This window comes from Grammomys surdaster, unplaced genomic scaffold, assembly GCF_004785775.1.
Source record: "Grammomys surdaster isolate TR1022 unplaced genomic scaffold, NIH_TR_1.0 126115, whole genome shotgun sequence".
NCBI classification, from domain to species: domain Eukaryota; kingdom Metazoa; phylum Chordata; class Mammalia; order Rodentia; family Muridae; genus Grammomys; species Grammomys surdaster.
In genome coordinates this window covers 2,209,391-2,235,051 of record NW_021620923.1, presented here as the reverse complement: position 1 = coordinate 2,235,051, position 25,661 = coordinate 2,209,391, and the positions used below count along the sequence as shown (strand labels likewise).

General features: G+C 38.9%; 1 protein-coding gene across 1 annotated transcript in view; it reads left to right on the top strand.

Annotated features, from left to right (window-relative positions):
* Positions 1-21,836: 21,836 nt before the first annotated feature.
* Positions 21,837-25,661, top strand: part of Robo1 (roundabout guidance receptor 1) — a 373,399-nt gene continuing 369,574 nt past the window's right edge. The window contains exon 1 of the mRNA XM_028756251.1: positions 21,837-22,348. Coding sequence (XP_028612084.1) covers positions 22,294-22,348 — 55 coding nt within the window. The 5' untranslated portion in view covers positions 21,837-22,293. The remainder of the gene's footprint in view (positions 22,349-25,661) is intronic.

Here is a 25,661-nt window from a genome sequence, read left to right as displayed (position 1 = left end):
TCCTCCACCGCATAGCCAGTTCTACATACCCAGTTAGCCTGAGATATGTAAGATGGAAGAGTCTGAAGAGCAGCAGCTACAAAGGAAGCAAACACAGATGATACAAGAGCAGAAGAAATGTGTAGACAAACATGAGTAATCCTATGTAAACAAATGTACAACGCATTACTGAACTAGAAAATCCAGACAGCCGCAAATGGATGCATTTCTTCTAGAAGCAATAGTAGAGACAGCAGACGTGGCATCTCAATTGATATCTAATACCTCAGGAGCAATAGACACAGAAGCACTCAGTATTGACCTATCTGCAACCTGGTGGAGGGAGGCATAGGGGAGGGCTACAGCACCAGATAACACTGCCAAATCTCTTGAAAAAGCCGGAAGGATGCAAGGGGTTAAGGAATGTGCTAGACTGAAAAGTGCCCTATTGTAAAGTGTTTGGAATGTTTTTTGTAAGCAGTCATAAGACTGTGTTTAAAGGGAAGTATCACACAATTGAGTGCTCTGTGCTGAGACAGAGATGTCCCTGAACCAGGCGATGACAGACTAAGAACTGTAGTGGAGCACTGGAAAAATACATATATAATAGTAATGCTATAAGACGACTGTGACTTTGTTGTGCATTTTCCATATGGGGGCAGGTGGTGGAGTTACATTCTACTAACAACAGCCAGCGTGTGATGAGATGAAAAGCTACGACGTAGAAAAAAAGGAATCAGAACAACTTAAGTGTTCACAGTGAAACGGCAAAGAGGAAAAAATAGGCATTTGGTATAGAGGTAGAAGGATAACTAGATTATGGATATGTAATTATATCATTGTTGAAAATGAACACTCTCATAGAAGCAGGGGAGGGGGGATGGGATAGGAGGTTTCAGGGGGTACTGTGAAAAGGAATAACATGTGAAATGTAAATAAAGAAAATATCCAATAAAATGAAAAGAGAGAGAGAAAGAAAGAAGAAAGAAAGAAAGAAAGAAAGAAAGAAAGAAAGAAAGAAAGAAAGAAAGAGAGAGAGAAAGGAAGAGAAAAAATGGAAGTCCACTTTGAGCCTATATTGGTAATAAAACTTTCCCAGCTTCTGGCTGCTTATTATCAGTTATCAAACTTGTACTATAGATCATGATGATAACCTCAGGTTTTTAATACTATTGCATTACATGTCATCATGTGAATCTTACATATTGCATACTTACATAAGTATCTACCATCTGTTAAGTACTCTACATGTACTAATAATGTCATTCCATCCAGAGAGCAAGCTACAGTTGTGCCCAAATCACAGATGAGAAAACTGACAGTGGTGTTTGGGAAGGTGCCTAGAGTCCTGTGATCCTCAAAGACATGGGCAGAGTTCAGTCCTAGTTCAGACTCCATCCAAGGACATAGCTGTATCTATCATCTTTTTTTCCTGGGAGAGACTATAGAGCACTGTCTACTTGTCTGACACTAGGAAAACACAAGCTGACTAAATACAAGATTGGATATTATACCGACATTTTGCAGGAAAATATATAGGAGTTCTTTAAAGGAAAACATTTCAGAAAATATGAGAGATTTGAATTCTAATAAGAAAGAAATAAAAATGAGGCATGTTTTCATTGTTTTTCTTTTTTAAAAAAAAGATATTTTCTCTATCATTTGAAATAGACATTAAATCTAGTCCTCCCTAGAGATGTTTTGACTTCATATATAGAAATTATGTCCTTTGGTATCGTAACCCCCAACGTTGTGTAGTGTGTCTTTATTTGGAAATAGAGTCCTTGCTGATGGTGATATTAGAGACTACCTGTAGGCTTCTAACATAATATAGCTGCAGGCCATGGTGAAAGCAGAGAGTAGAATGATATAGCACAGGTTACAAATCACTGAAAGTTCCAGAAAGCCTGGCTCAGCCAAAATGGAATAAAACAGACTATACCCACAATAGCAACCATCTCTACTGACGGACTGTTACAGGGCTTTCAGACTCCATGGCCGTGATACCGTACATCTACTTTGTTAAAGGAGAGAGAGAGAGAGAGAGAGAGAGAGAGAGAGAGAGAGAGAGAGAGATGCTATATAACATGAGACTGAACTCATTTCTACTCGGCACTTCTGGACTATTATTGCTTAAATAGGGGCCCTCAGTCAGCAGTCCTCATGGGTGGAGCAACAGCACCAGACACACTGGGGCTCGCTCCCTGAGGCTGCTTTTCCACATTCACACCCATAAATGCTTATGTATTGACAGATTAGGAGAGAGAGTCAGCCTCCATGTCACGGTTGCTAGCTCTTTCCTTCAGGTCTTGCAGAACATAGTCATTTTGTGTTTGACCATAGCAACGGCTAGAGTCTGAGTCTGAGGGCTAGGAATATGGAATACGTCCCACAGCTCAGCAAAACTAGAGAAGTCACTAGAATTTAATTTAGCAACAGATATGAGGGACTTATCAGAGAGAGGGATTTGGGTTTGGAGAGGCTGCCCTTCTATAGTAATTTTTTTATTTCTTTAAAATATATTGTTATTGCTTTGTATGTGTGCATGATATATGTATGAGGACATACATGGAGGTCAGAGACCAACTGGTAGTGTCATTCTTCCTTCCACTTTTACATAGAAGTCAAGGTACCCAGCTTGCATGGCAAGTGTTAATATTTCATGTGACTTATGATTGATTTATAAAACCAGTTCTTAGGAGCATTCTAGACAGTGAACTGAGTAAAGAAGCCTGACAAACACAGAACGAAATAGTTCCCTCACCTCTTAAGTCAGAAGTATTCTCTCTGTGTCTCTCTTTGTCTCCTTCTTTGTTTCTCTGTGTCTCTCTGTGTCCGTCTCTTCTGTGTCTCGCTGTTTGTGTGTCTCTGTGAATCTGTCTCTGTATAGGTCTCTCTGTCTCTCTCTGTGAGTGTGTATGTGTGTATATATCTGTGTGTCTATGTATGTTCTGGCCATCAATAGCTACTCTTTCTAATTCATAGTGCTTTCAAACTCATAAAGATGTTTAAGTAAGACAAACTCTTAAAGAATTGAGATTAAAACAGACCATTAAAATAAGGAAGTTCACCATTCAAAAGCAGATGAGGACAAGACACCCTCCACAAGTGTAGACTGCAGACAAAGACACTTGAGACTTTAAGGTATCTTAAATAAAACAAACGAAATCAGCTAACATAATTCAAGAACACGGCTAGCACAGTTCAAGGCTTCCTCATAATTCGTACATGAGTCTGCTTTGAGCATCTACAGAGGATGTGCTTCTTCTGATTGTGTTGAAAAGGCACCAGAAGTCTTATGAAAGTTGTTTTTTCATGACACTACTTGAACTTTGACTCCAATGTACAAATCTTACTATTTTTACTACTTATTTTTTTACTAGTCATATACTCTAAGATTGTCAATAGCTATAAGGTTGAAGAAAACACTATGCATACAAATAATGCTACTTTTACAATTTAAAATCTTGGCTGATACAGTTTTTCCAAACAGGAATCTGAGTTGGATTTTTAAAGAAATGCACATAGACAAATACTTGAGCTTATCACCGATTTCTTTTCTTCAAGCTGATGTTTAAAAGAAATGATCACTCTTGATCTGAGTAGAAACAAACCATTCAGGATATGGCTAAACCCCATAAAAACACAGCTATAGAAAGGTCTAGTTCTCATTCACAACCAAGTTTCTTAGTTGAAAGTTAAATCCTAGCATAGAGGAAAATATAAGAACATACATATTTTCAATTCATTTTGAATAGCTTGACAACAAAATCACAATATTGCTTGCTGCATTTTTCTTAGAAGGAAACATATACAAATACATTTTCTTGTGTATTGGCAGAAATAAAACCAGACTACAGTTTCTAAACAATTTCCTTGGTAAATATAACACCTTCTTATAATATATACAAATTCTGTAACAACTTTTATCAACATTTATTCCATCTGGCACTAAAGAATAATATTTTGCTTGAGTGAACAGGGTAATCTCTTCATCATACTGACCTTGGGTAACATATTTAAATTGACAATACCCACACAGCCTAAATTACCGACTGACTGATTGTGTTTAATTAGATGTCAGATGCTTTTATGAAGAAGAATGGGTTCTGAGGAGAAAGGATGTGAAATGGAAGAGAAAATTGTTGAAATGAAAGAGGCTGAGTACATACAATATTCCCATGGAACAGACTTTGATGGCGGTCAATGTATTCCACAGACTACCAAGAATACCTAGGAAACACAATACAGGTTAATGGAAATCATTCTTGAAGCATCAAAAAAATCGTATTCCAAAAGCTATTGAAGGAGGCAAAAATGATAATGCCGACTGTGAATACTATCCTTTGTGACCTGCCTGAAATCTAGCTATGTTTAACTTCTTGACACTGTTGGGTATTTGCTCCCTGGGTACAGTTTCATTCTTATTCCCCCAGGACAAGAAAGAAGTTTTTTTATATTCTTTTAAGAGCCATTCTGAGATGTTTCTTCACAAACACTTCATCTATTTACAGGCATGGTTTTCTGTGAGAACCCGAGAACCTGCAGCATCTCTCTTGATGTGCTGCTCTGGAATGCAAAAGTTCAATCCCACAGGCCGTTTTAATCACCGCGAAGTTTTCACCCCTTTTCATATCCAGCATGCTGTAACGTGAGCCATACCCCAGATTTTGCCCTGGATAATTCAGTAATTCTTAACAGCTGACTCCTACTCAGAATATTGAGTCTAAGGCACACACACACACACACACACACACACACACACACACACATCCCTTCTTTCCTTCAGACTCACATAAAACTCCTAGGCAATGTCACTTTTTTCAAAAAAGAGAAATAAAGGAAACTGATCATTTTGTTTTACCCAGATTTGGTAGTCACCTACTGACACCATCACCTGATGAGTGTTGGTCATAAATGGTTTTAAGCTTTTAGGTTTTCTTTAAAATTTTATATAAGAGCATTTACTGAAGGAATCTGAAACCTAAGAAAAATATACTTGCTTTATATATAGACATAAAGAATCCTTTCAGAGCAACGTATTTTGCTGGGCACAATATTTTTAAGATTTGTATACACGAGCATCTGACATTATAGTAGAGATAAAACTAGTTAATGTTTACCCCTTTCTGGCACTCAGAACTGGATGGAATATCTGTCAAAGGGAAAGAAAGAGGAAGAGAGAAACTCACATCATTTTTTTTCCAAAGCTTCATCGACTCAAATAAAAACCTATGTATATTGATAGTGTACACAACTACTTATCTGTATCCCTATAAGGCAACAAATAGTGGAGCAAGAGGGAAAAAAAGAAAGGTCATAGACTTGGGAAAGTGAGGAGGAGTGTAGGATCTGGGAGGATTTGGGGGAGGAGAAATCATCATCAGAATTTAGAGTATAAAAATATATTTTCAATAAATTAAATAAATGAAAAGACAAGCATTTTAACTTTTAAAATATTTATTTATTTTTATTTTAGATAGATGTGTAAATGTCTGCGTGATTACACACATACACACCAACTACACTCGGCACTGCACGTAACTTTGCTGGTAGAGCTCAGACTTGGGCATTAGAATCTCTGGAGTTTCAGAGAGTTGTGAGCTACTCGTAGATCCTGGGAATCAAACTTGGGTCCCAAGCAAGGAAGAGTTTTCTTATCCACCAAACCATGACTCCAACCCTCCCATTTCCACTGTCAGAAACTTTTAGAAATTGAGGATTTTTTGTTTGTTTGTTTTGAAACATGAAGAAGTCAACTTTATAAGGATCCTACTCTCAAGCTCTAAGGCAATGCCCCCACTATGTTAGAGAAGTTTAGTAGTCCGAGTCAAAACTAGCCGCAATTTCTAGAATATAAAACTTCATTGCTTTTACGAAGAATATTTAATCTATTATAAAATAAGTTTTGTAAAAAATATTTATTAGCTATAAGTGAACTGATCTCTACAATAACAGAGATACTTGAAACCGGTTACATCTCTGTCAAATTCTTTAGTGATCTCTCTGGCTTTATGTATATTATTTTTAAGCTACATATCGGGCTACTCACTTACTAACTGATGAATTATAAATCAATATAATGCCATTGTAACTTTTTCTTATTATTTAATGAAATCAGCATTAACACAATCAGGCTGGCTTTCATACTTAACATCACCATAGAAGTTAACCAAGTAAAATTGTCCTAACCAAATCTTTTTTTAAAAGATATATTTATTATATTTATATGAGTATATTATAGCTGTTTTCAGACATATCTGAAAAGGGCATCAGATCCTATTACAGATGGTTGTGAGCCACCATGTGCTTGCCAGGAATTCAACTCAGGAACTCTGGAAGAGCAGTCAGTGCTCTTAACCTCTGAGCCATCTCTTCAGCCCAAAAGACTACTTCTCCTATTCGGGGAATCAAATCCCAGCGTCCAGTGTGACAGGCAGGGATATTCACCACTATACTAACAAGGAGTAAGCTCTGTAGCAACTCTTGTACCAATCTGTGGAAATTGTTTATTAAAAGAAACCGATAAGTATGTAAAGAACAGAAAAAATAACATTACTGACAAAAATCCACAAGATTGAAAATTATAGAAAATTATTAATCACTCAGAAATGTTTGGGTATGGTGAAGCCCACACACAGTTTGAGGCCAACCTGGGCTATTAACTAACAAGACTCTGTCACAAACACAGTTAGAAATAGCTTTCATTGTTTTCTATATTCTCTCTGTCTCTGTGTGTGTGTCTCTCTCTGTCTTCTGTCTGTCTACACACACACACACATACACACACATACAGACACGAACACACACATTAAAGGGTTTGCTCCTAGTGGACAGATAATCGATGAATGTAGCCAAGTCACCTATTTCTCTGAACCTAATTTCCCCTCTTTCTGACTCCCAAGGTAGAAACAACAAAAATTATTTCTAGTACTCTTATGACGATTAAATGTCAAATACTGAAAAGCATACTTTTGTTAATTCACTTGTGTAGTAAGCAGAAAACACCTGTTTTCTATAATAATTGTACTTTACAAGATGGGTCCTTTTCATTCAATTTGTACATTATCAAAGCCTGTAGGACTTAGGCTGAAGTATATTCATGCAAAGTTTGAGATATGAATACACAGAATAAATTCTAAGGTACTGTTTGGTCCAAAAAAAAAAAAAAAACTATTTAAAGGATGGCCAAGTGCTAGAGCAGAGAAACCAGAATGAGAACTGGCCTCTTGATTCGCCCCAGACTCAGCTCCTGAGACTTGAATGGAGGGAGACACTGAGCCCATAGACTACCACCTCGTTCAAAGAACCATTGACCCAACTTGTGCAAGGGTTCCAAGGGAACTCATTCTAAGAAATGGGAGCCAGATTATTTAATACATATTACAGCTAGAGACAATATCTAAAATATAACATCGCAGATCCGACACATCAGGCCAGAACAAACAACGATGGCAGCTTTTTTCTCAAACTTCGAACCCTGGTATGTTTTAGAGAAACCAACACATCTTGTCTTCATAGAGTCTGTCTCCTGCTGTGGGTGGCAGAGCTACTGCCTTTGAACTACTTCTGAAATAAATGTAACCATCCATTAAAGCAGCATGCAGTTGTATCATAAAACCAGGTAGGTTCATCAGTCTATGCACTTTATGTTACTTGGACCATTATCACTATTTTTATGGAAGAATTTATAAGCCAATTATATATATTTATAACTGTTATAAACCAGTATTGGGTTTTCCTCAGCGAGATGTGAATCATGTAGAAAGAATGCTTCAAAAATGCATACAATCATAAGATAAAACATTCACTTCATTACTAAGACTGATGATTTACTAAAAATATATTAAGTATACTGTTTTAATTCCCTAGTAAGATAATTCTTAAAAATTTCATATTTATATACTCATATTAATACATTCCCAAGACATGCTAATTATTAAGAGGAGGTAATACATATCCAGTTCAAAGATCCCTAAATTTTGAAACACCTTGAATCTAGCAATTAACACTTACCAATAAGACTACATTGACTTAATCTAAAAATAGATTTTCAGCTGAAAAAAACAATTAAACATGAATAACAAAATCTAAATTTCTATTTGTTAAAAATTTTTTATAACTTCTGAGTTTAATTCCCTAGCATTTTAACAATGTTGCCTTCTTATCTTTTTCTATGATGATCTACCCCTGCCCCTCTATCCCCCCTCCTACCCCCATTGAGTTTCATTCCCTGTAGTTAAAAAGGGAAGTCTGTATTTTTCATGCTCTCACCAGCAGAGGGCAACAGTACATCGTGTACTACCCACCCCCCTCTTCACCCAATGGAAGCGTTTCCCAGAAGTCTTTTTGTGAACAAAGATGCAGACCTCAATAAAGCACAGCCTCCTACTGTTTGCCTGTCCTGTGTGTGGGTACCTTGAGTTTGAAGCTACGATTTTGATGCTTTATCATAACTACAGTGAACTGATTTTCTCACGTGAGACCCATGGAGCATGCTTGTAAAAGTAAGATGCAGCAAATTGAAAAACATTTTTTTGGTTTTAAGAAAATTTCAAAAGAATACAAATTCTGAGTGTTAGTGAGTAGTTTCTATACATGCCCTTTTCATAGTCACATATGAAAAGAATTATCTTTGATCAAAACAAACACCTCTCCTTTACATTTTCCTAAGTATACGCTTCTAGTCTTTAGACTTTGTATACATCCATTCATGTATCCATTTTAAGTTGCTTTGGCCTCAATTTGTTCGACTATTTACTTTTAACATGACTTTAAAATGGATGAAGTGAAATTGACTCCAAGAGTTAGAAATAACTTAATAATGTGAGGAAATTATTGGTTAAAGCCTTATTTATGAAGCAATTTCTTCTTTCAGACACTAGAAGTCTCTTTTTTACTCTACTGTTTATGTAAAACACACGTTGTTACAAGGTCAGAGAATCTCTTTTCTTCTCAGATTTAAATAACTGATTCTGTGCTTTGCACTTCATGTATACTTTAGTTATATTCAAGAGTACGTTTGATGTACTCTTTGACAGGTTCATGCACTTATGGAGTATGTCCTGGTGGCTCCTTTCCCTTCCTCCTTCATCTCTACTCTTCCCAGCTAGGTTCTCTCACATCCACGTCACTTTGCTTTGTTTACATCCCTCTGTACTTCAGAAGGCCGGTCTGTGTGGCTCTGGGGTTAAAGATATCCATTAAAGTCTAGTGGGCACACAACTGACGACAGTGCCAGCAACTCTCCCAGAGGAGCCTAGTCCTGCAGTTAAGGGAGCCATGACCCCAGCGCCCATCTGTGACTAACTGTTGAGAGGGCCTTTATAGATCATTATTGTGATTGGAGATGATAATCAGGGACCATTTTCCTGTTTAAAAACTGGAAAAATGTAACTACATATCACATTTAAGTCAGAATCGTATTTGCTTGTCCTTAAATTTCAGAGAGCATCTACTTGGACAATATAGCATGAATTCTATCTCAGCACCAGTGGAATGTCATTACAACTTTAGTTGTAGCCTGCACTCATGTTTTTCAAAATCAGATCACCCAAGAGTTCAAAATCATCACTGGCTCTATAACCTGCTTCAGGCCAATCTGGGCACACAAGACTGTCGGGAAGAACCAAAAAAAAAAAAATCAAACCAACAAAACCTCAAATTTATACCAGTTATTTGACAATGTTGTGTTCTAAAACCTATATTAATTTAATTGCACATTTCCTTAACAAAATGGAAAAAGGATATGTTTATTTTACAAGTAATTATATGTATCTTTCTTTTAAATTCACAGTCTTCTGGACAATACCACAAGCACTAGCTCTCATGGAGTTTCCTTTACTAATTAAATATGTATCAGTCTTCTGCCAACTATAAATAAAATCTTGATATTTTCAGAATAGAGGCTCTTTTTATAATAAAATCAGAGCAATCATAATAATTCATATTTATCTATTTTTTGCAACTCCAGAATTTTACATGTATTAATTACCTGTTTTAACTCTTTAAGACACTTATCAGATAAGATCTCTCATTCTCTTCAGGTAAAAAGAAGAGCTGTTGGAGATACTAAGAGGCTTTTCCATTGACGACTAATTAGCTAGTGATGGAATGGACATCCCTGTTCTTATCTTATCCATTGGTACATCTTACAACATTGTACCTCATCCTTATTTTACATACGTGGCCAATCCTGTCCTTTGCTCTTTCCAATGAGCAAAGGTTAAATAAACACTCAATACTCCAATTTAAATTGTCCAAGACATTCCTTTATCCTGAAATTTATTAAAATAGTAGTTGGAAATGCAACCTCTCCATATTACATTTACACAAAAGCACACACACACACACACAAATCATCATCCACATAAGAACAGGTTATTCTAGAGTCCATTATATCAAATGAGAGTAAAAGAAAATCATTATAAAAACATTCTGATTGACGACTTAATTCACACTAACCCATCTATGCTTTTGGCTTTACTTTCATAGATAACCTTACTTTTCTAAATCTATATGTACACAATAATAAATAAGAAGTGATGCTGTTTACGGAAGTGATATATTATAATTTGTCGGAAAACCATGAATAAAAGTTCTTTTTAAAGATACATTAGTTATTGCTAATTTGCTGGAATCCATGTTTATTATTTACAATATTCTCCAATTTGCTAGGCACAAATAACTGCAGAATCCAACTGTAACTCACTCCCAAGATGCATACCCACTACTAAATGATTAATCTTCACAAGAAGGAAAAGAGTCTCCAAAGGGTACAGAAGTTAGACAAGAGCAGAGTTGCTAAATCTGGACACGTATTGACATTGGGGAGGGGGTGATTTTGCTTTGTGGTGAGTGGGAGCTATCTTGCACAATACAAGTTGTTTAACAGGCCCTTGCCTTCACACAAAGTACCATAGCCAGACTCCACGTCACCCACTTGTGACTATCACAGACATGTCTATATACCACAGAATGTCAATAGGCTGCTGGTAGGTATGGAATCACCCATATGAGAGCACACTGAAATAATAAACTTATATGCAGTTAGGAGTTACAAAGTTAGATTCTCTGCAGAAACAGTGAATGGCCAGATACCAAAAATCTTCATGGAGACTTTCTTTTTAATTTGTTTATTTTAGTCTAGATTTTCATTCCCCTCGCCCCGAACTTTGTTTGCTATGCAGAATTGTAAGTAAAGCTATGTTTTTGATAGCTTTGGAGGAGCTATTTAGAAGTTGCTAATTAACACACTGATATTTACACGACTCACAGAAAAGATAAAAGTAAAAGATTCTTTTAACAGCCTTTATTTGTGATTGGTGCTGTAGAGAGGTGATTCAAGTTATTCTAGGAGAATAGCACACAGAAACCTGACCTATTGCGCTGGGCTGCAAAAGTCAGGTCTGGGAGGGCTTTTCTAAAGACTGGGTTTTTTTGATTTGAGATTTAGAGAATGAATAGAGTTAACAAGGGAACACTGTGTATGGCAACATTCTTGGTTCTGTTTCCTACTTTAATCACGTGGCTTCCACCGAAGATGCTGTAAGGGAAGCACACATGTCAAAAAGCTTTCCATTCATTAATGCCTTTTAATGAGTTCTAATGGTTTAGAAACAGTAAGCAGAGCACGATATAAACTGTTAGAGTAGTGGATAATCTGTCTTATTAGATTTTGCTTGGTTCTCTTTCCATTTCAGTAGGAGTTAAGCAGAACTGACAAGAACTCACCAATATTCAAAACAGATGGGTCTTCCAGACAAAGATCTAATTTTTTTTAAAAGAGTGACAACATGATTCACCTCGAAATATACATTATTCTTCAGCCATTAAAGTATTGAATATGGGAATTGATGTCCTCTCTTTAATTTCTCTAAGTGTATGAATCATAGCTCAACAAGAAAGGGAAAGTAATTAAATCATTCTAATTTCTATTGTATAGCAAGCCACATGTTGGATTGAGAAGAAAATAAAGAAATAAGGAGCGTTAGCTATAGTTGGTAAACAATGGAGATATGCTTTTAGACTGATTTCTTTCCAACTATTGTGTTGGAAAGAAATATAATGCTTCCTGTCAACAATTATTATATCTAAGTATTGAAAAATGCATGTTTGCGATGAAAAGAGACAATTATCAAAAATAATCAATTACTTATACATATTTAGAAAAAAAATCCCGATGTTGTGATTTATTGCCCCTCCTAAGATAAGAGTTTGCTTTTTGGTGTTAAATGTCGAGAACTGTGAAATTTAAGCATATTTGTGAAATACAAACATTTTGCTTTATTAATTGCTTGTAATGAAAACAAATGGCTTCCCTTGAACAAACGTGAGAGTCCTAAGAGAAAAGAAAGTGTTTTGCAGTTCGGAATTCTAATAATTCTTCATAGTTGTCTGTTATCTCTCATATATATTGCATGTAGCACCATAATTTTAAATTAATGACCGGAACACTTCCTCCAAACATTGGAGTAACTTAGTAAGTTGTTTGCATATGAGTAAGCATGTTTCATCAACATTGTATCTGCAAGTAAAATGAAGTTCACTAACAATTTAACTGGAAAAATAACATCCTTACATGACTTTCAATATCACATTTTGTGTGGCTTCTTGCAGTCAACGGAAACAAATTAAGAATCTAGCACATGAGTGATCAGTTGCATCTAACTTAACAGATTTATGTTATGGAATTTTTCACATTTTTAGTTAATGTGTTGAAGACTATTTTATCACATGAACATTGTATGTATGGTTTCCTGGTAGTGTTGTACGTGTGTTTGTGCATGTGTGTCTGTGTTTTGTAGGTGATAAGTAGGCAGCACATTACTATTGACAAAAACTCTGTTACTGTTTATACTCCAGTCTACTCACTGCACCTTGTAATATACCATTCTACAGCTTAAAAAAATTGCACATAATATTCAGAAACAATAAAACATAAGGAAAAACAATTAAATGCTGACTTCACACCTCATTGTATCTGATGTGATCATTGTAAGTTCTTGTTTCTTTTGTTTTTCAAATGACCTAAGTTATTTCCATCTCTAAGTTATGAAGTAAAATATTAAAATCTCACTAGAACTCACTGTCATCTGAAGAAAGGAATGCAAAACCTACAGCTTCTAGAATATGCTTTGAACAATATATCTTTTTGGCTAAAACGTAAACAAGGTAACTTAGTGAGTTTTCTCTCCCAGTTTTATTATAACATTGTGAGTATAAAGTATGATTTAGAAAATTTTTCTGGAAGCAAACTAATTTTGTGTGATATCTTTAGTGAGAAAGTTGCTTTGGTAACTGCAACAAACGTCCCTTTCGTTTCAAAAATACATATGTGATACAAAAGGGTAACAAGATACGTACTGTACTAGTGAAATCCTATCTTCTAGGTGAAATCAAGCAGCTTTAAAGCAATATATAACGATAGGAAATTGAGAAGATGAGATTAGATCAAATCAACAAAGACTTTTGGTTACAATAATGGCGTCGGATGATTTCTCTTGGAATGTGGCCAGGATACTGGAGAGGGAGTGATTAAACTCGAGGGGAAATATATAATTATCCATGTTGTTAAGACAGTAGGTTGACATTTCATGTGGGTTTCAGCAGCAGTTGGTTTCTCAGCGACAATTGGGGGATGTGGATTCAGTATTTACCCACATGAATGAGTGCCTCCATATTTAGAACCCGAGTCCTCAATCACACCAGGCGGCTATTAAATCCCAAAGCCCCAATTTAGCTTTCTAAACGTGAAGTTGTTCTTCTGTAAGACATAGGAGAGAACTTACTAATAAGGGTATAGAATAAATAACTTTCAAATTATCATGATCCTACACTTTAATGAATTATTTATCACTGTTGTTACTATTATGTATGATAAACTTGGAGATACACCTTGTTACATGAAATATTTAGACCTTTTTTTTTTTGGTTAACTAAGTTGGAAAATGTCATCTAAATAGAAAACTCCGATACATCTCAAGATGTTTTTCATAATACTTCCTTAAGGAAGTCATTAAAATAACTGTTAGGATCTAGGTAAAATATTCAGAGTAAACAAATCTGCAGGTGGGACTAAACATTAGGAAACAGGCCTAAATTCCAACATATGCACCTCAATCCCATAAACATTTCCTGAAAAGTTTTATTTTAATTTTTTCGAAGGGATGAAAACTCAAAAAACATGTAACAGTTGTGTAAAAACACATCTGCAGAATTACACATAATGTAAATTACTTACAAAATAGTGTTCACGTTGCGAGACTACGAGCCATGGTAGTCAGCTGTGCAGCTGTTAGCTATGAGCCCAACTGAAGAGAATTTTAACTCACGATGAGAACAGTATATGCTCAGCCCTAGATATATCTGTGAGTAAGAACCCAAAAGACAGCAAAATCTTATGCACAGCTAGCAATATATACACACAAATCCCTCTTCATGTTTTCCAATATTCTTTGGATGTCTTCACACACAATCAATATCTGTTTTTATGCCATCTCATTGGGTTTAAAAAGAAACATTAAATCACTTTGAATGCTCTGAATATGAAATTAAAAATTCAGTTCCACATGGAGCCAAACATGAAGCAGATGTGTGCTTCTCACAGTCACTTTCTTTCTACTGAGTCACAAACTGAAACTACATCTCTAGACAAAACTTCTACTTCAGTAGCATTGCCCTACAACCAGATCTGTATAATGCTCTTTTAAATCAATCACCTTTGTTTGTCTTTCAAAGACTGGTGTGAGGATAAAAGTGAGGGCTATCAGGTCAGACAATGAGGCTTCGAGGCTGAGCTAAGCCTCATAAATGAGGCTTCTCTCTCTCTTCCAGCACAAAGGAGAATGATATCAGGAACTAACCTAATTAAGCCTTTTTGCCCGAGATTAAATGCATTTAGATATCAAAAGTACCTAGAAAGTTATCACAAGCAGATAGTACTATTTAAATGCTGGTCTTCACCAACCAAGCAGTGTACAGGGAGGGATCCATGAGTCCAGATACATGTGTAGCAGAGGATGATCTTGTCTGCATCAGTGGGAGGGGAAGCCTTTGGTCCTGTGGAGGCTTGATGCCCCAGCATAAGGGATGCTGGAGAGGTGGGCAGGGGAGCACCCTCATACAGACAGAGGGGAGAGGAGAGGGTGGATGTGGGATGGGAGAGTTGTGGAAGAGTAACCGAGAACTGGTATATAATTTGAGATGCAAACAAATGGATTGATTAATCAAAAAAGGAAAAATAAATAAATGCTTGTCTTTATTCTCTTTGGAACAGTTTATACCTAAAGTAACCAGTCAACCAACCTAAACTAGTCCCTAACTACTTGGAGGAAAGTCAAAACTCTGTAAAACTCATTATTTCATATATATGGTGCAATATTCCAGACTTAATATTTGGAACATACAGAATTTTGACTAGGCATTTCTGACTAGACTGTTTGTCTTCGTTATTCTTGCTGTGATGAAACCCCATGACCAAAAGCAAGTTGGAGAAGAAAAGGTTGATTTTGCTTATTCCACATCACTACTCATTGCTGAGGGAAGTCATAGTAGGAACTAAACTGGGCAGGAACCTGGAGGCAGGGGCTGATGCAGAGGCCATGGAGGAGAGTTGCTGACTGGTTTGCTCTTTGTGGCTTGCTCAGCCTGCTTTCTTCTAGAACCCAGGTCAACCTGCCTGGGTGTGGCATGGAGTGAGGCAAGCCCTAGAAAATACTACTCTCAGTTTCAGAACTCTCATTTATGAGAAAGCTAACTTTTAAGGCCACTTCTAGCTTCAACATTACATTCTCTAAGTTTTGATGACTAGTTCTCGATTCTTTGTTTCCAGATAAGCTGATCCAAATAAGCAAGTCTTTCTGCAGCCATAAACTCAGTCATGACCTGATAGAAACCCAGGGAGTGGGAAGTTGAACTAGATAAATGATTAAACCATATATTGGAGGAAACAAAGTTTAGAAATACATAAGTGAGTCCATTAAAGATGCACTTCTTGAAATAATCTACACACAGTGAAATAAAATCCACTTGTGCATGCATTTGATAAACATTTGAGCATAGATTAAGGACCAGGCACTGTCTTAGACGCTGGGTATCTGAGTGGAGAATATAGTCAAGAATCCTTGGACTCTGGTAACGTCACACGTTGAGAGGACTAGCCAATAAAAATAAAAGGAATATGTTGTATCTTGGGTTGGGATAAGAGTGCTGATGTCAAATGACAGTTTTTCACAGTGCATGCATGGTGTGGTATGAATAGTAGTGTGTAAAAATATGAGGTTGAACAGTCTGGTTGTTTTGTTTTGTTGTTTTGTTTTAAATAAATGACATCTGAGAAATCTTCATACCATTGAAACCCAAGAGAAAATAGAGTGTGAATGCACAGGTTTATGGAGGTAAATATTAAACACAGGGCAATGGAGTACTTCTGATGTGAGTGGTTGTCTGACTCATTTTAGCAATATCGTGGAGACCATGGTGGTAAAGTAAAGTAAGTAGAGGCTAGAAAGGCGGGGCAGGAGAAAGACGGAAAGGGATGGGCCTCAGGCCTATGACCAACTGGCCTTGGAGAATTCCTGAAGGGATCATACTCCTAATTGGATGTGGTGATGGTGGGGAAACCACTGGAGGGGGCTGAGAAAAGATTTAGTCTGTCTTGAGATTTAACAGGTTCCTCAGGTAGCTTTATGAAGAATGATCCAGAAGTACAATTATAGTGACTTCAGCTCATGAGCTGTTCCTGTAAGGATGGCTGCATGGCTCATTTTAACCCAGATTTCCTGCCAAAAGTCCCCAATTTTGAAAGGAATCGGGACACAATTTTCAGGTGTGGGACAATGCCTGATAGTGGTCTTACTCTATCAACACAGTGATGTTTACCCAAGACCTGAGTTTTCTCACAATGCTTATTTGCATGTTAAAGGCACTGAGAAATCTCAGAATGTGTTCAATCCAGTCTGCCAAGATTATTCTACCATGGGTCTCCTTTTTCCCATGTGCTCTGGTTCAAAACAAGCTGGGTTCAAATATAAGCTCCAAGGCGTCCAGGCCATTGAACTTCGAGTTAATCTTTCACTCCCCTAACCTCATCTTTACATTGGGAGAGTAATAACACCTCACAGGGTGAGAATTAGATCAGATAATGTTTGTAAAGTGCCACAAACCGTTCCGTTGATTAATGCCATTTTCCTGTGTCCTTTTATTTATGTTCTTCAAAAACTAACCATCTGTGAAAACTAAAGGTGTAAGTTTTAATGAGATTCATTGAGGTTGTAATGTAAAGTCTCAGGCTCTACCACATGGCGTCCAATATTAGCGTATCTGTGCTGTCCCAACAACATGCAGAGATGCTCAGAGACAACCGCAATTACAATAGTTTCACGGGATAGTATCTTATCGTGTCTCTCTATTCAACAGGCCTTGGACAGCTTGTGGGAGAGGAAGACATATTAGTGGAATCAGTGGAGTTCTCTTCTACCTTTGAAAAGTTCCATTGAAAGCATTGCATTTGCTCTTATTACCAGTTCTGGAACCTTTAAGACAAGTAGAAAAAAATAAGGACAAGAGTCTTCTCTTCTAGGGCCTATCTGGTTTGGAGGATGTACCTGTTCTAAATGAGAGAGACACATCAAAACATTACAGTTGAAATATGCCCTATGTAAATATATAGGACAATAAATAGACCTAATATTTCAACATACAAATAAATATGAATTTGTTTACCATTTTATTAATAATACTTATGGTTCTACTATAAGACTATGTCTCCAAACTGGGAGGAATAGTCAAACATGCATTTTGGATTAGTATTTTAGATATCAAACAGTGTATAGATTACACAGCAATTTTGTGTAAAAATTGCTAAATAAGCTGTTCTTTCCTGAGGGATGGTATCTTGGAGTAGTCAGCAGGGTCTTACTGCAGAGATCTTGCCAGATTGGCTCACCAGATCTTCTGGAAGTTGTGACGTACATCCCGGGCTCTGTTTGATGCTCAGGTGTCTTGCTAGGAAGAAAGAAAGGCAGATGTTCTGGTTTATAGTTTCCTCAGGACTCTGTTCTCCTGATCGAATATTCTGGTATCCCCAGAGAGACTCTGGGAGTTTTGTTATTTCCTGAATTCCTGCAACTGCTCCCTCCTCTCCAACTTCAGGAAAGATAAAAATCAAATCAGAGGAAGTGAGAAATCCCTGTAGCTTTGGCATCTTGCCTGTCAAAAGTCCCCAACAATAAGACTGTTATTGGAATGCATTATTTTCAAGTTTCTTCAAAAGTCTCAAAGAGGCTCTGAGAGATCCTGAGTTTCAGACTCCTCAGAGGAGATCAAAACTCAGCAAATGGAACTTCACTACCCACTACTCTTATTCCTCCCTTCCTCTCCTCCCCTTTCCTCTCTGTCTTTTTGTATCCCTTCCAATTTTAAATCTAGCATACAATGTAATGGATTTCATTATGGCAATCCCCACCAACGTTCTCACTAAAGTGATCAGAATTGAATTTTTTTAATGTAAATGAAGACACACTCTTACCTTGATTTTTGTCTTCTGGCCGATCTGGAGTCAATCTGAGCTCTAATTATCCATGGCCAGGCTGCAGGGGACCTGTTTTGAGTATGTTTCCTATGCACATGAAGATGATCCATCTATGTTCACTATTCTTCATAGAACACATGGAGAGGATTTTGTGCGTTCGTTCAGGGACTTTAATGTTCAGTAACAAAGTCAGAATGGTGGCAAGTTGCTATGATAAATCCATCCCCAGAAATATTCAGAGCTATCAATTCACCCAATGGCCCTTTGTTGTTTACACTTTTGGGCAGAGTCTTCTCTAGAGCCAGCTTTACTCTTGCTGTAAGAAGAGTTAGAGCTTTTTAGGGGCCTGAGAATTGGCTTATATTTGCATCTTGCCTCATCAGCATCCTTAATTTGCATGTAGATGTTCACTCCGGTGTTGTTTGAATACAACTGAGTGGGATGAGTGGGGAGGTGGAAGAAAGGAATTAGAAACATTTTCCAGCACTCCAACTTAACTTGCACCTCTTATGGGTCCCTAATACCATCTGCATACAAACTCTTAATTTAGATGTCAATTTTACTGATATACTTGACAGAACACTTTTAGACAACACTTTGGATGAGATTCTCTAATAGTTCTTTCCTGGTGGGTACATATTGTCTCCCTAGATAACTTTATCATTGAGGCTGGAACAAAGGACTGTAATGGTGTAGTATACTGGAGTTGAGAAATAGAAGTCAGTATTGATACACTTTCAATCCAGTGGGAATGTGGTGAGTGTTGAAATATATCCTTTTAAATGTGGATTAGTATTTTGTGCATATGCATGTGTGTGTTTGAATATATGTGTGTATGTGTGCACAGAACATGTATACAGGAACCTGTGGAGAGCAGTAGAGGGCAACAGATGGACTAGAACTGGAATTGCAGACAGTTGTCTGTCCATCACCGGCTAGGAACAGAATCAGTGTCTTGCAAAAGCAGTAGGCACTCTTTACCACGGAGCCAGATGGTGAAATAACTCCTGAAAAATCTCAGGAAAATTGTGAAAACTGAGAGATACACTAGAGAAACAATGTAGTAGGATTTTTTGCACAGGGTCTACTTTCTTAGACTGGTGGCAGAACCTGCATTTAACATGCAGGAGGCCCTACCTCCCTGCACAGGCGGGCACACACACACACACACACACACACACACACACACACACACACGAAAATAAGAGGATATATCCTTCACTAGATGGAAGTTCAATATCTTCATTTAAAATCCCCTTAAGTTACCTGGGGTTTGGAGATTTTCACTTTCTCCTCCTCTTCTTCATCATGCTAAGCTTATTTATTTTCTATTCTGAGGGTATCTTATCTTAAGAGTTCATTTTATTCCAAGGAAATTTTATTTTCTATGTTTCTCACCAAATATCTCTTCAGAGATACCAAATCAATGTATGTCTCTTAGCATTTACTGCACATTCTAGTTTATTTTACTGCTGAAAAAGATTCTGGCGAGTCTTTGAATTCTTATCTCAGCTTGTTTACTGTATTTTCAGTCACCTTTTGCAGGATGAAATTGTCTTTCACTTTTAAATGTAAGGCAGTGTTAACCAGGTTTCTTTTCACAGGCAGTTGCTCTGGGTTCACGGGCCACAGCAGCCGTGACCAAAATGAGCACATGGCTTTCTTTTAAACTTATATTTTAGTTAGGTAATGTATGCACTCAACTAAAGGAAAACTAGAAAAGTACAAGAGTACACACAAGGTAGATCCAAATCCCCCTCACTTGCCACGATGCTACCTGCCATAGGTGAGGGTATTAAGTACTCATTTTGAAGTCATAGACCATAACTTTGAAGAGAGTAAATTATTAATAAAATGAATAGCTGTAAGTGGCAACAACTACAATTTATAAAGTGTTCAGCCTATATTATGTGCTTTTCATTGTGTCATAGGTAACAACAACAACAACAACAACAACAAAACCAACCAAAACCAACGAATTTGTGAAAACTTGTCTGTCAAATATCCCAGGCATGTTTTATCTTGGGCTTAAGTAGCTTACTCATGAAGTAGCACATTAGCCCCCCCCCCTTTTTTTCAGAAGAGAGAATAAAGTTGGTATGGTCACAGGTACCTGATACCTCGGGATTTGGGGTGGCCCAGGATTTTGAAATGCTAACAGTCCATCATTGCAAACTTTAGATAAATGTAGCTTCTTTAACTGTTAAGTCTCATATATATATATGCTACCTAGACTCTCCTGTAAACGTAATGAAGTCCCCAAGACCTAAGCCTTTACTCCTGACATGTAGTCTTTCTATAGGACCCTCAGCAAATTCAATAAAAAGAGAAAAAGAGAATATCCATCAACTACTATATTTTAGATAATTCACACTTTCCTAAAGCCTCGTTGTTGAAAGAGCAAATCAGTTTGTTTGTTTGTTTAGTTATTTACGTGTCTGTTTAAGGAGAATAGGGGTGGTGTTGGTGAGTGAACTTTGGTAGTTTACTGCAGTTCCCTATATCGGTAAAGAAGAGGTTAAGAGGGACCTGGAGGATTTTGAAGTCTTTGGTTTGGGAGGTTCCATTTGGAGAAAGGTGCAGGGGAGACTGGTATGGAAAGAGCCCCAAGACAAGTTCTCATTCGTTGAGATTTCTGCTTCTGAGTAGTTGAAATCTCACCTGAGGGCGCAATTGGGCACTCTGGGCATGTGCATGGAAATATTAACACGCAGAACTTGTCTGAGCAGCGCCAGTGAGGGCCTGGCAGGGATCGTGCGTCCCCTTTAAAGGTTCCAGAGCCGGGCTGGAGAGGGAGGAAACCCGGAGCAGCAAGGAGAGAGGGGGAAACCCACGAGCTGTCGAGCCGAAAGGAGGCAGCGTGAGAGCAGAAACTTCAGACGCTGCAAGCTCCCGGCGGAGCTCGGGCGAGCCTCGGCAGCATCCTCTTTCTCCTGCTCGTTCTTTTCCATCAACCTCTCCGAAGCTTCCAGGAGCAAGGAGTAAGACTAGCCACCCCGGGAAGTTTGGGCTGCAGCTTGGTTCGGAGGTGCGTTACGCGCGCCCCAGTGGAAGCAGGACCTGGGACGATGCTGGGTGCTGCGCCGGGCTGTGAGCGCCCGGAAGGCGCTCGTGCGTCCGCGGTCCTGTTGCAGTCCCCGGTCCTCTCCGCATCCCGCGAGTGATGGGAACAAGGGCCCGCCCAGGCAGCCTCTGTCGCCGTACCGCCCCTTCACTCCCTCCTGGTGCGCAGAGTCACCCAGGCGCACCCCGTGAACCTCGAGACTGTGTTCCCCAGCTGCTGCCGCTACCTTGACCGCCAGAGGGGGTGGCCTGCTACTCACTGGCTCTCCGGTATACGGAGGAGCACTTTTTGGGGTGCATCTCTTCATTTGCTCTCACACCCCAACTTTGCAATCGCCGCGCAGCGGCGCCAGGGCACACGCTGTGGAGGCGCACGCCGGGTGGCTCAGCAGGACTGTGGAGGCAGGAAACCTCGGTTTCGGCTCTTTGTTGTTCGCCTTGGATGAGCCTTGGAAGTGGTTGAGCCTCTTCGGAAACCCGGGGCCAGGGAAGACAAATCTTGGAATTTTTCTTTGCAGAGGGCACTGAAGGATTGACAAGCCTCCGGAAAGGTTCGACGAGAAAGTGCCCTGCAAACTCTTGGCGGATTGACTCACGTTGCTTATATTAAGCCTCTTTGTGTGTAGGGTGTATGGTGTGTGGCTTCCATAAATTTGGAGATCCCCGCTTCTGCTCTCTTCTCTTGGCATGAAACTGTATGCAGGACCTACCCGAGGACAATGATCGCGGAGCCTGCTCACTTTTACCTCTTTGGATTAATATGTCTCTGTTCAGGTAACCTGCGCCCTCCTTCTTCACCCTTGATCTCCTTTGCTTGTCCCCACTCCACTCTTCATAATCGGACCCTGAACCCTGAATTGACTCTTGGTGACTTTTTCCTTCTAAGGCCGGAGGGGCTCGACCCTTCCAGAACTTCTACAGGGAAACGTTTCTAGTTTCGCGTTTGAGGTTGTCCCTCTGGCCTATCACCCCCAAACTCTCTTGAAACATCCCAAACCTCTCGGTAGACCTCGGCCTTTCGCCAAGTTCAGGGCACGCCCAGCTCACTCTGGGCAAACGCCTGTCTAAGCACTTGGGTGGTAGGAGGCAGCGGGTTGTCCCTTAGTTTGGTCTGTAGGATGAGTCCAAATGAGTGAGTATCATCCCATCTGAGGAATCTTTAGGGGGTGCTGGAGTGAAGGGGCAAGCGGCACGGGGTGGGGGTGGGGGGCATGTGATCCGCACTCCCCAGGAATCCAGAATCTGGTCCTCCAGTCCTCCCCTCCATTTCTGAGCTCAACGGGGTTGTTAGAAGTTGTTTTATGTAACCAAAGTCTGTAATTAAATTCGATTCTGAAGAAACTTGAGGAAATAACTCCTTCTCGTGGTAGGATATAAACTAGCCGCTGCCTGGCTGGGTTTAGAAAGAAAACAGGCGGTTGCAAGAAAGTTGCCTGATAGTCCTCATTGGCGAGACAGAACAGAAGATTGCCTTAGTGTTTGTAGGATGAATAGTTCTGCAGCTGCATATGAAGTGTTGGAAAGATGCAACTTAAGAAACCTTCTGTCTAAGAAAAGGCACCGTGTGGGTGCTTGCAAACAGTTTTCCTGTACCCCTTCAGGATCTTCAACTGTGAATGACTGAACCATCAACTCCACTTCTGTTTCTTCCCTCTCGGTAGATTCTGGTTTCAATCATGGATCTGGTTTCAGTCCTACACACACACACACACACACACACACACACACACACACATACACACGCAGTACCTTGGGGAATTATAGCCACATACAGAGAGATCTTCAAGTTCCATGAGGGCCTAAAAGTTAGTCACTTAATTTGCATAATTATGAAATAATTTTTTAAGCTAGTTTGAACATTTGTGGTCTGTGGTGATTCTTTATGTTTAGATCAAAGGTTTTACTTAAGCCAAGAGGCTACAAAAAGAAAAAAGGAAAAGAAAAAAAAAAGACTTACAAGAGCTAAATGATAGTAAATAAAAGCCTAAGAGAAGGTAAGCTCCGGAGAGACGCTCCTTGGCTGAAAGTTAAAAGGCCCATTTGAACTAAGCTAAATAGGAAACGTACTAAGTTGTTACTTTGAAGAAAACAGAAATTGAAATTTCAGCCCTTGACTATCTCATCTGTGTCACAGTGGTTGGATGAGAAGATTAAACCAACTCTTTTGGGGCCCTGTCCCCTACTTCCAACTTCCCCTTTCTGAATGGCAGCCTTTCTTCTCCGTTTGCATATCTAGATGATTGAGCAGTTCCTTACTCCCTACTTTCAGCCATGGATGCAAATCAAAAACACGAAGATCTGAAGATCTGATCTATCTCGCTCGCTCCCTCTCTTTCTTCTGTCTCCCTTTAGTTTAATTTACAGCCTCGGCTACCTTTGAGATTTTTTTTTTTGGTTGATTCCCCTTCTCTGTTAAAGTTTGTTCACGTGTGTAAAAGGAGGTGTCAACGTGATGAATGGGTGGAGGGGCAGATTACTGAAGATAGGGGGATTAGTGGCCATTAGTCACTGTTGGAGCTGAGTTTGTGTATGTCCGGACATTTTATCATGGCTGTAGATTAAAGATAGGGTCACACTAATAGGGTTTCACTGAAAGCTGGTCCTGTCAGCCGTCAAACCCTGTCTTCACTTGGGAAATGTGTGTGTGTGTGTGTGTTGGGGGGTGGAGTATTCACTCACGTTTAATAATGTGATCAATACTTAATATCTGAGATCCGAACATGAGTAGATATGGGGTGTGTTTAGCATCTTATGTCTAACATGATTCCTAGTGTCTTCTTCACCTACTTTCCATGGAAGCCATTGGGTTTTGCAGCCCTAAGGTTGCTTGTCTGCTTTGCCAAGTCCTAAGCCAGAAGGGCCCATGTAGCTTTTACCCTCCACACTCCCATTTAACCTGCAGCCTTTAAAAAAAAAAAAGATTTACTTATTTTATGTGTATGAGTACACTCTACCTGTCTTCAGACACACCAGAAGAGGGCATTGACTCCCATTACAGATGGCTGTGAGCCACCATGTGGTTGCTGGGAATTGAACTCAGGACCTCTGGAAGAGCAGTCAGTGCTCTTAACTGCTGGGCCATCTCTCCAGCCTTAACCCACAACTTTTTTATTTCTTTGCTACCTTTTATGCACGCATGGATGCTATTTTAAGTCTGGATTTGGGGCCAAACCATTGGACTTCTAGGGTGACCTCATGACCCTGGGCTGCTGTAAAACACCTCCATTGATTTGGAGAAAAAAAAAACTTAGTAAAGTTAGGTAAGTGACTAGTAACCTGGGTGTGGGCAAGACACCTGGTAAAGGAATGAATGAAGTTCTTGAAAGATTGTGTTTCGTGTTTTGCCTCCAGCCCAAGATCACAGTCTATCACTTGTTAATGGAGTGTATTTAAGAGAAATGTGGTGAGCTTAAATAAATCAAAGTGTACTGAGGGGATAAGGCGCCTTCGACAAGATTTAACCTGTAAAAGCACCTATTGATTGTCAGTTCTTTTTTCTCCCCTTTTTGTTTTTAATACTGGCTGCCAATTTAACAAAGTCTACAGTTATCTTCAAAGAGACTATAAAACTCCATTTTGGTGTGTTGATGGCATATTGAGCATTAAGTATTAAATTAAGTTGGAGAGTGTTTGCTTTTCTAGCCTTGAGAAAGAGAGAGAGAGAGAGAGGGAGAGAGAGAGAGAGAGAGAGAGAGAGAGAACAGCTTAATGCTCTAAAAACAGGGGGACTTTTCTTCTGTGAAGCTAAATTTTGGGGGTAAAGTGGGCATTTCTTGGCAGTTCATTTTGAAGGTGAATTTATCTAAGCAGTTGCTGTACCTGTGTTCCTGTCTATGGATGTGTATTTTGGGGATGAGGTGAGGAGAAGTGGCTACCCCCCCGCCCCGGAACAAAGTGAAGTCTCTCAGAAACTAGTCACATGTTCTGTCACAAGCATCTTCTTCCTAAGCCCTTGCCTCAAACTTTCTTTTAGGGAAGAAATGATTGAACTTCTTATCAAACTTAGGGTGAGATCTGAATTTCAAATAACGTGACAGTCACCCACCGCTTTCTCTTTTTTTTTGGGGGGGGAAGGTAATATTTCTCT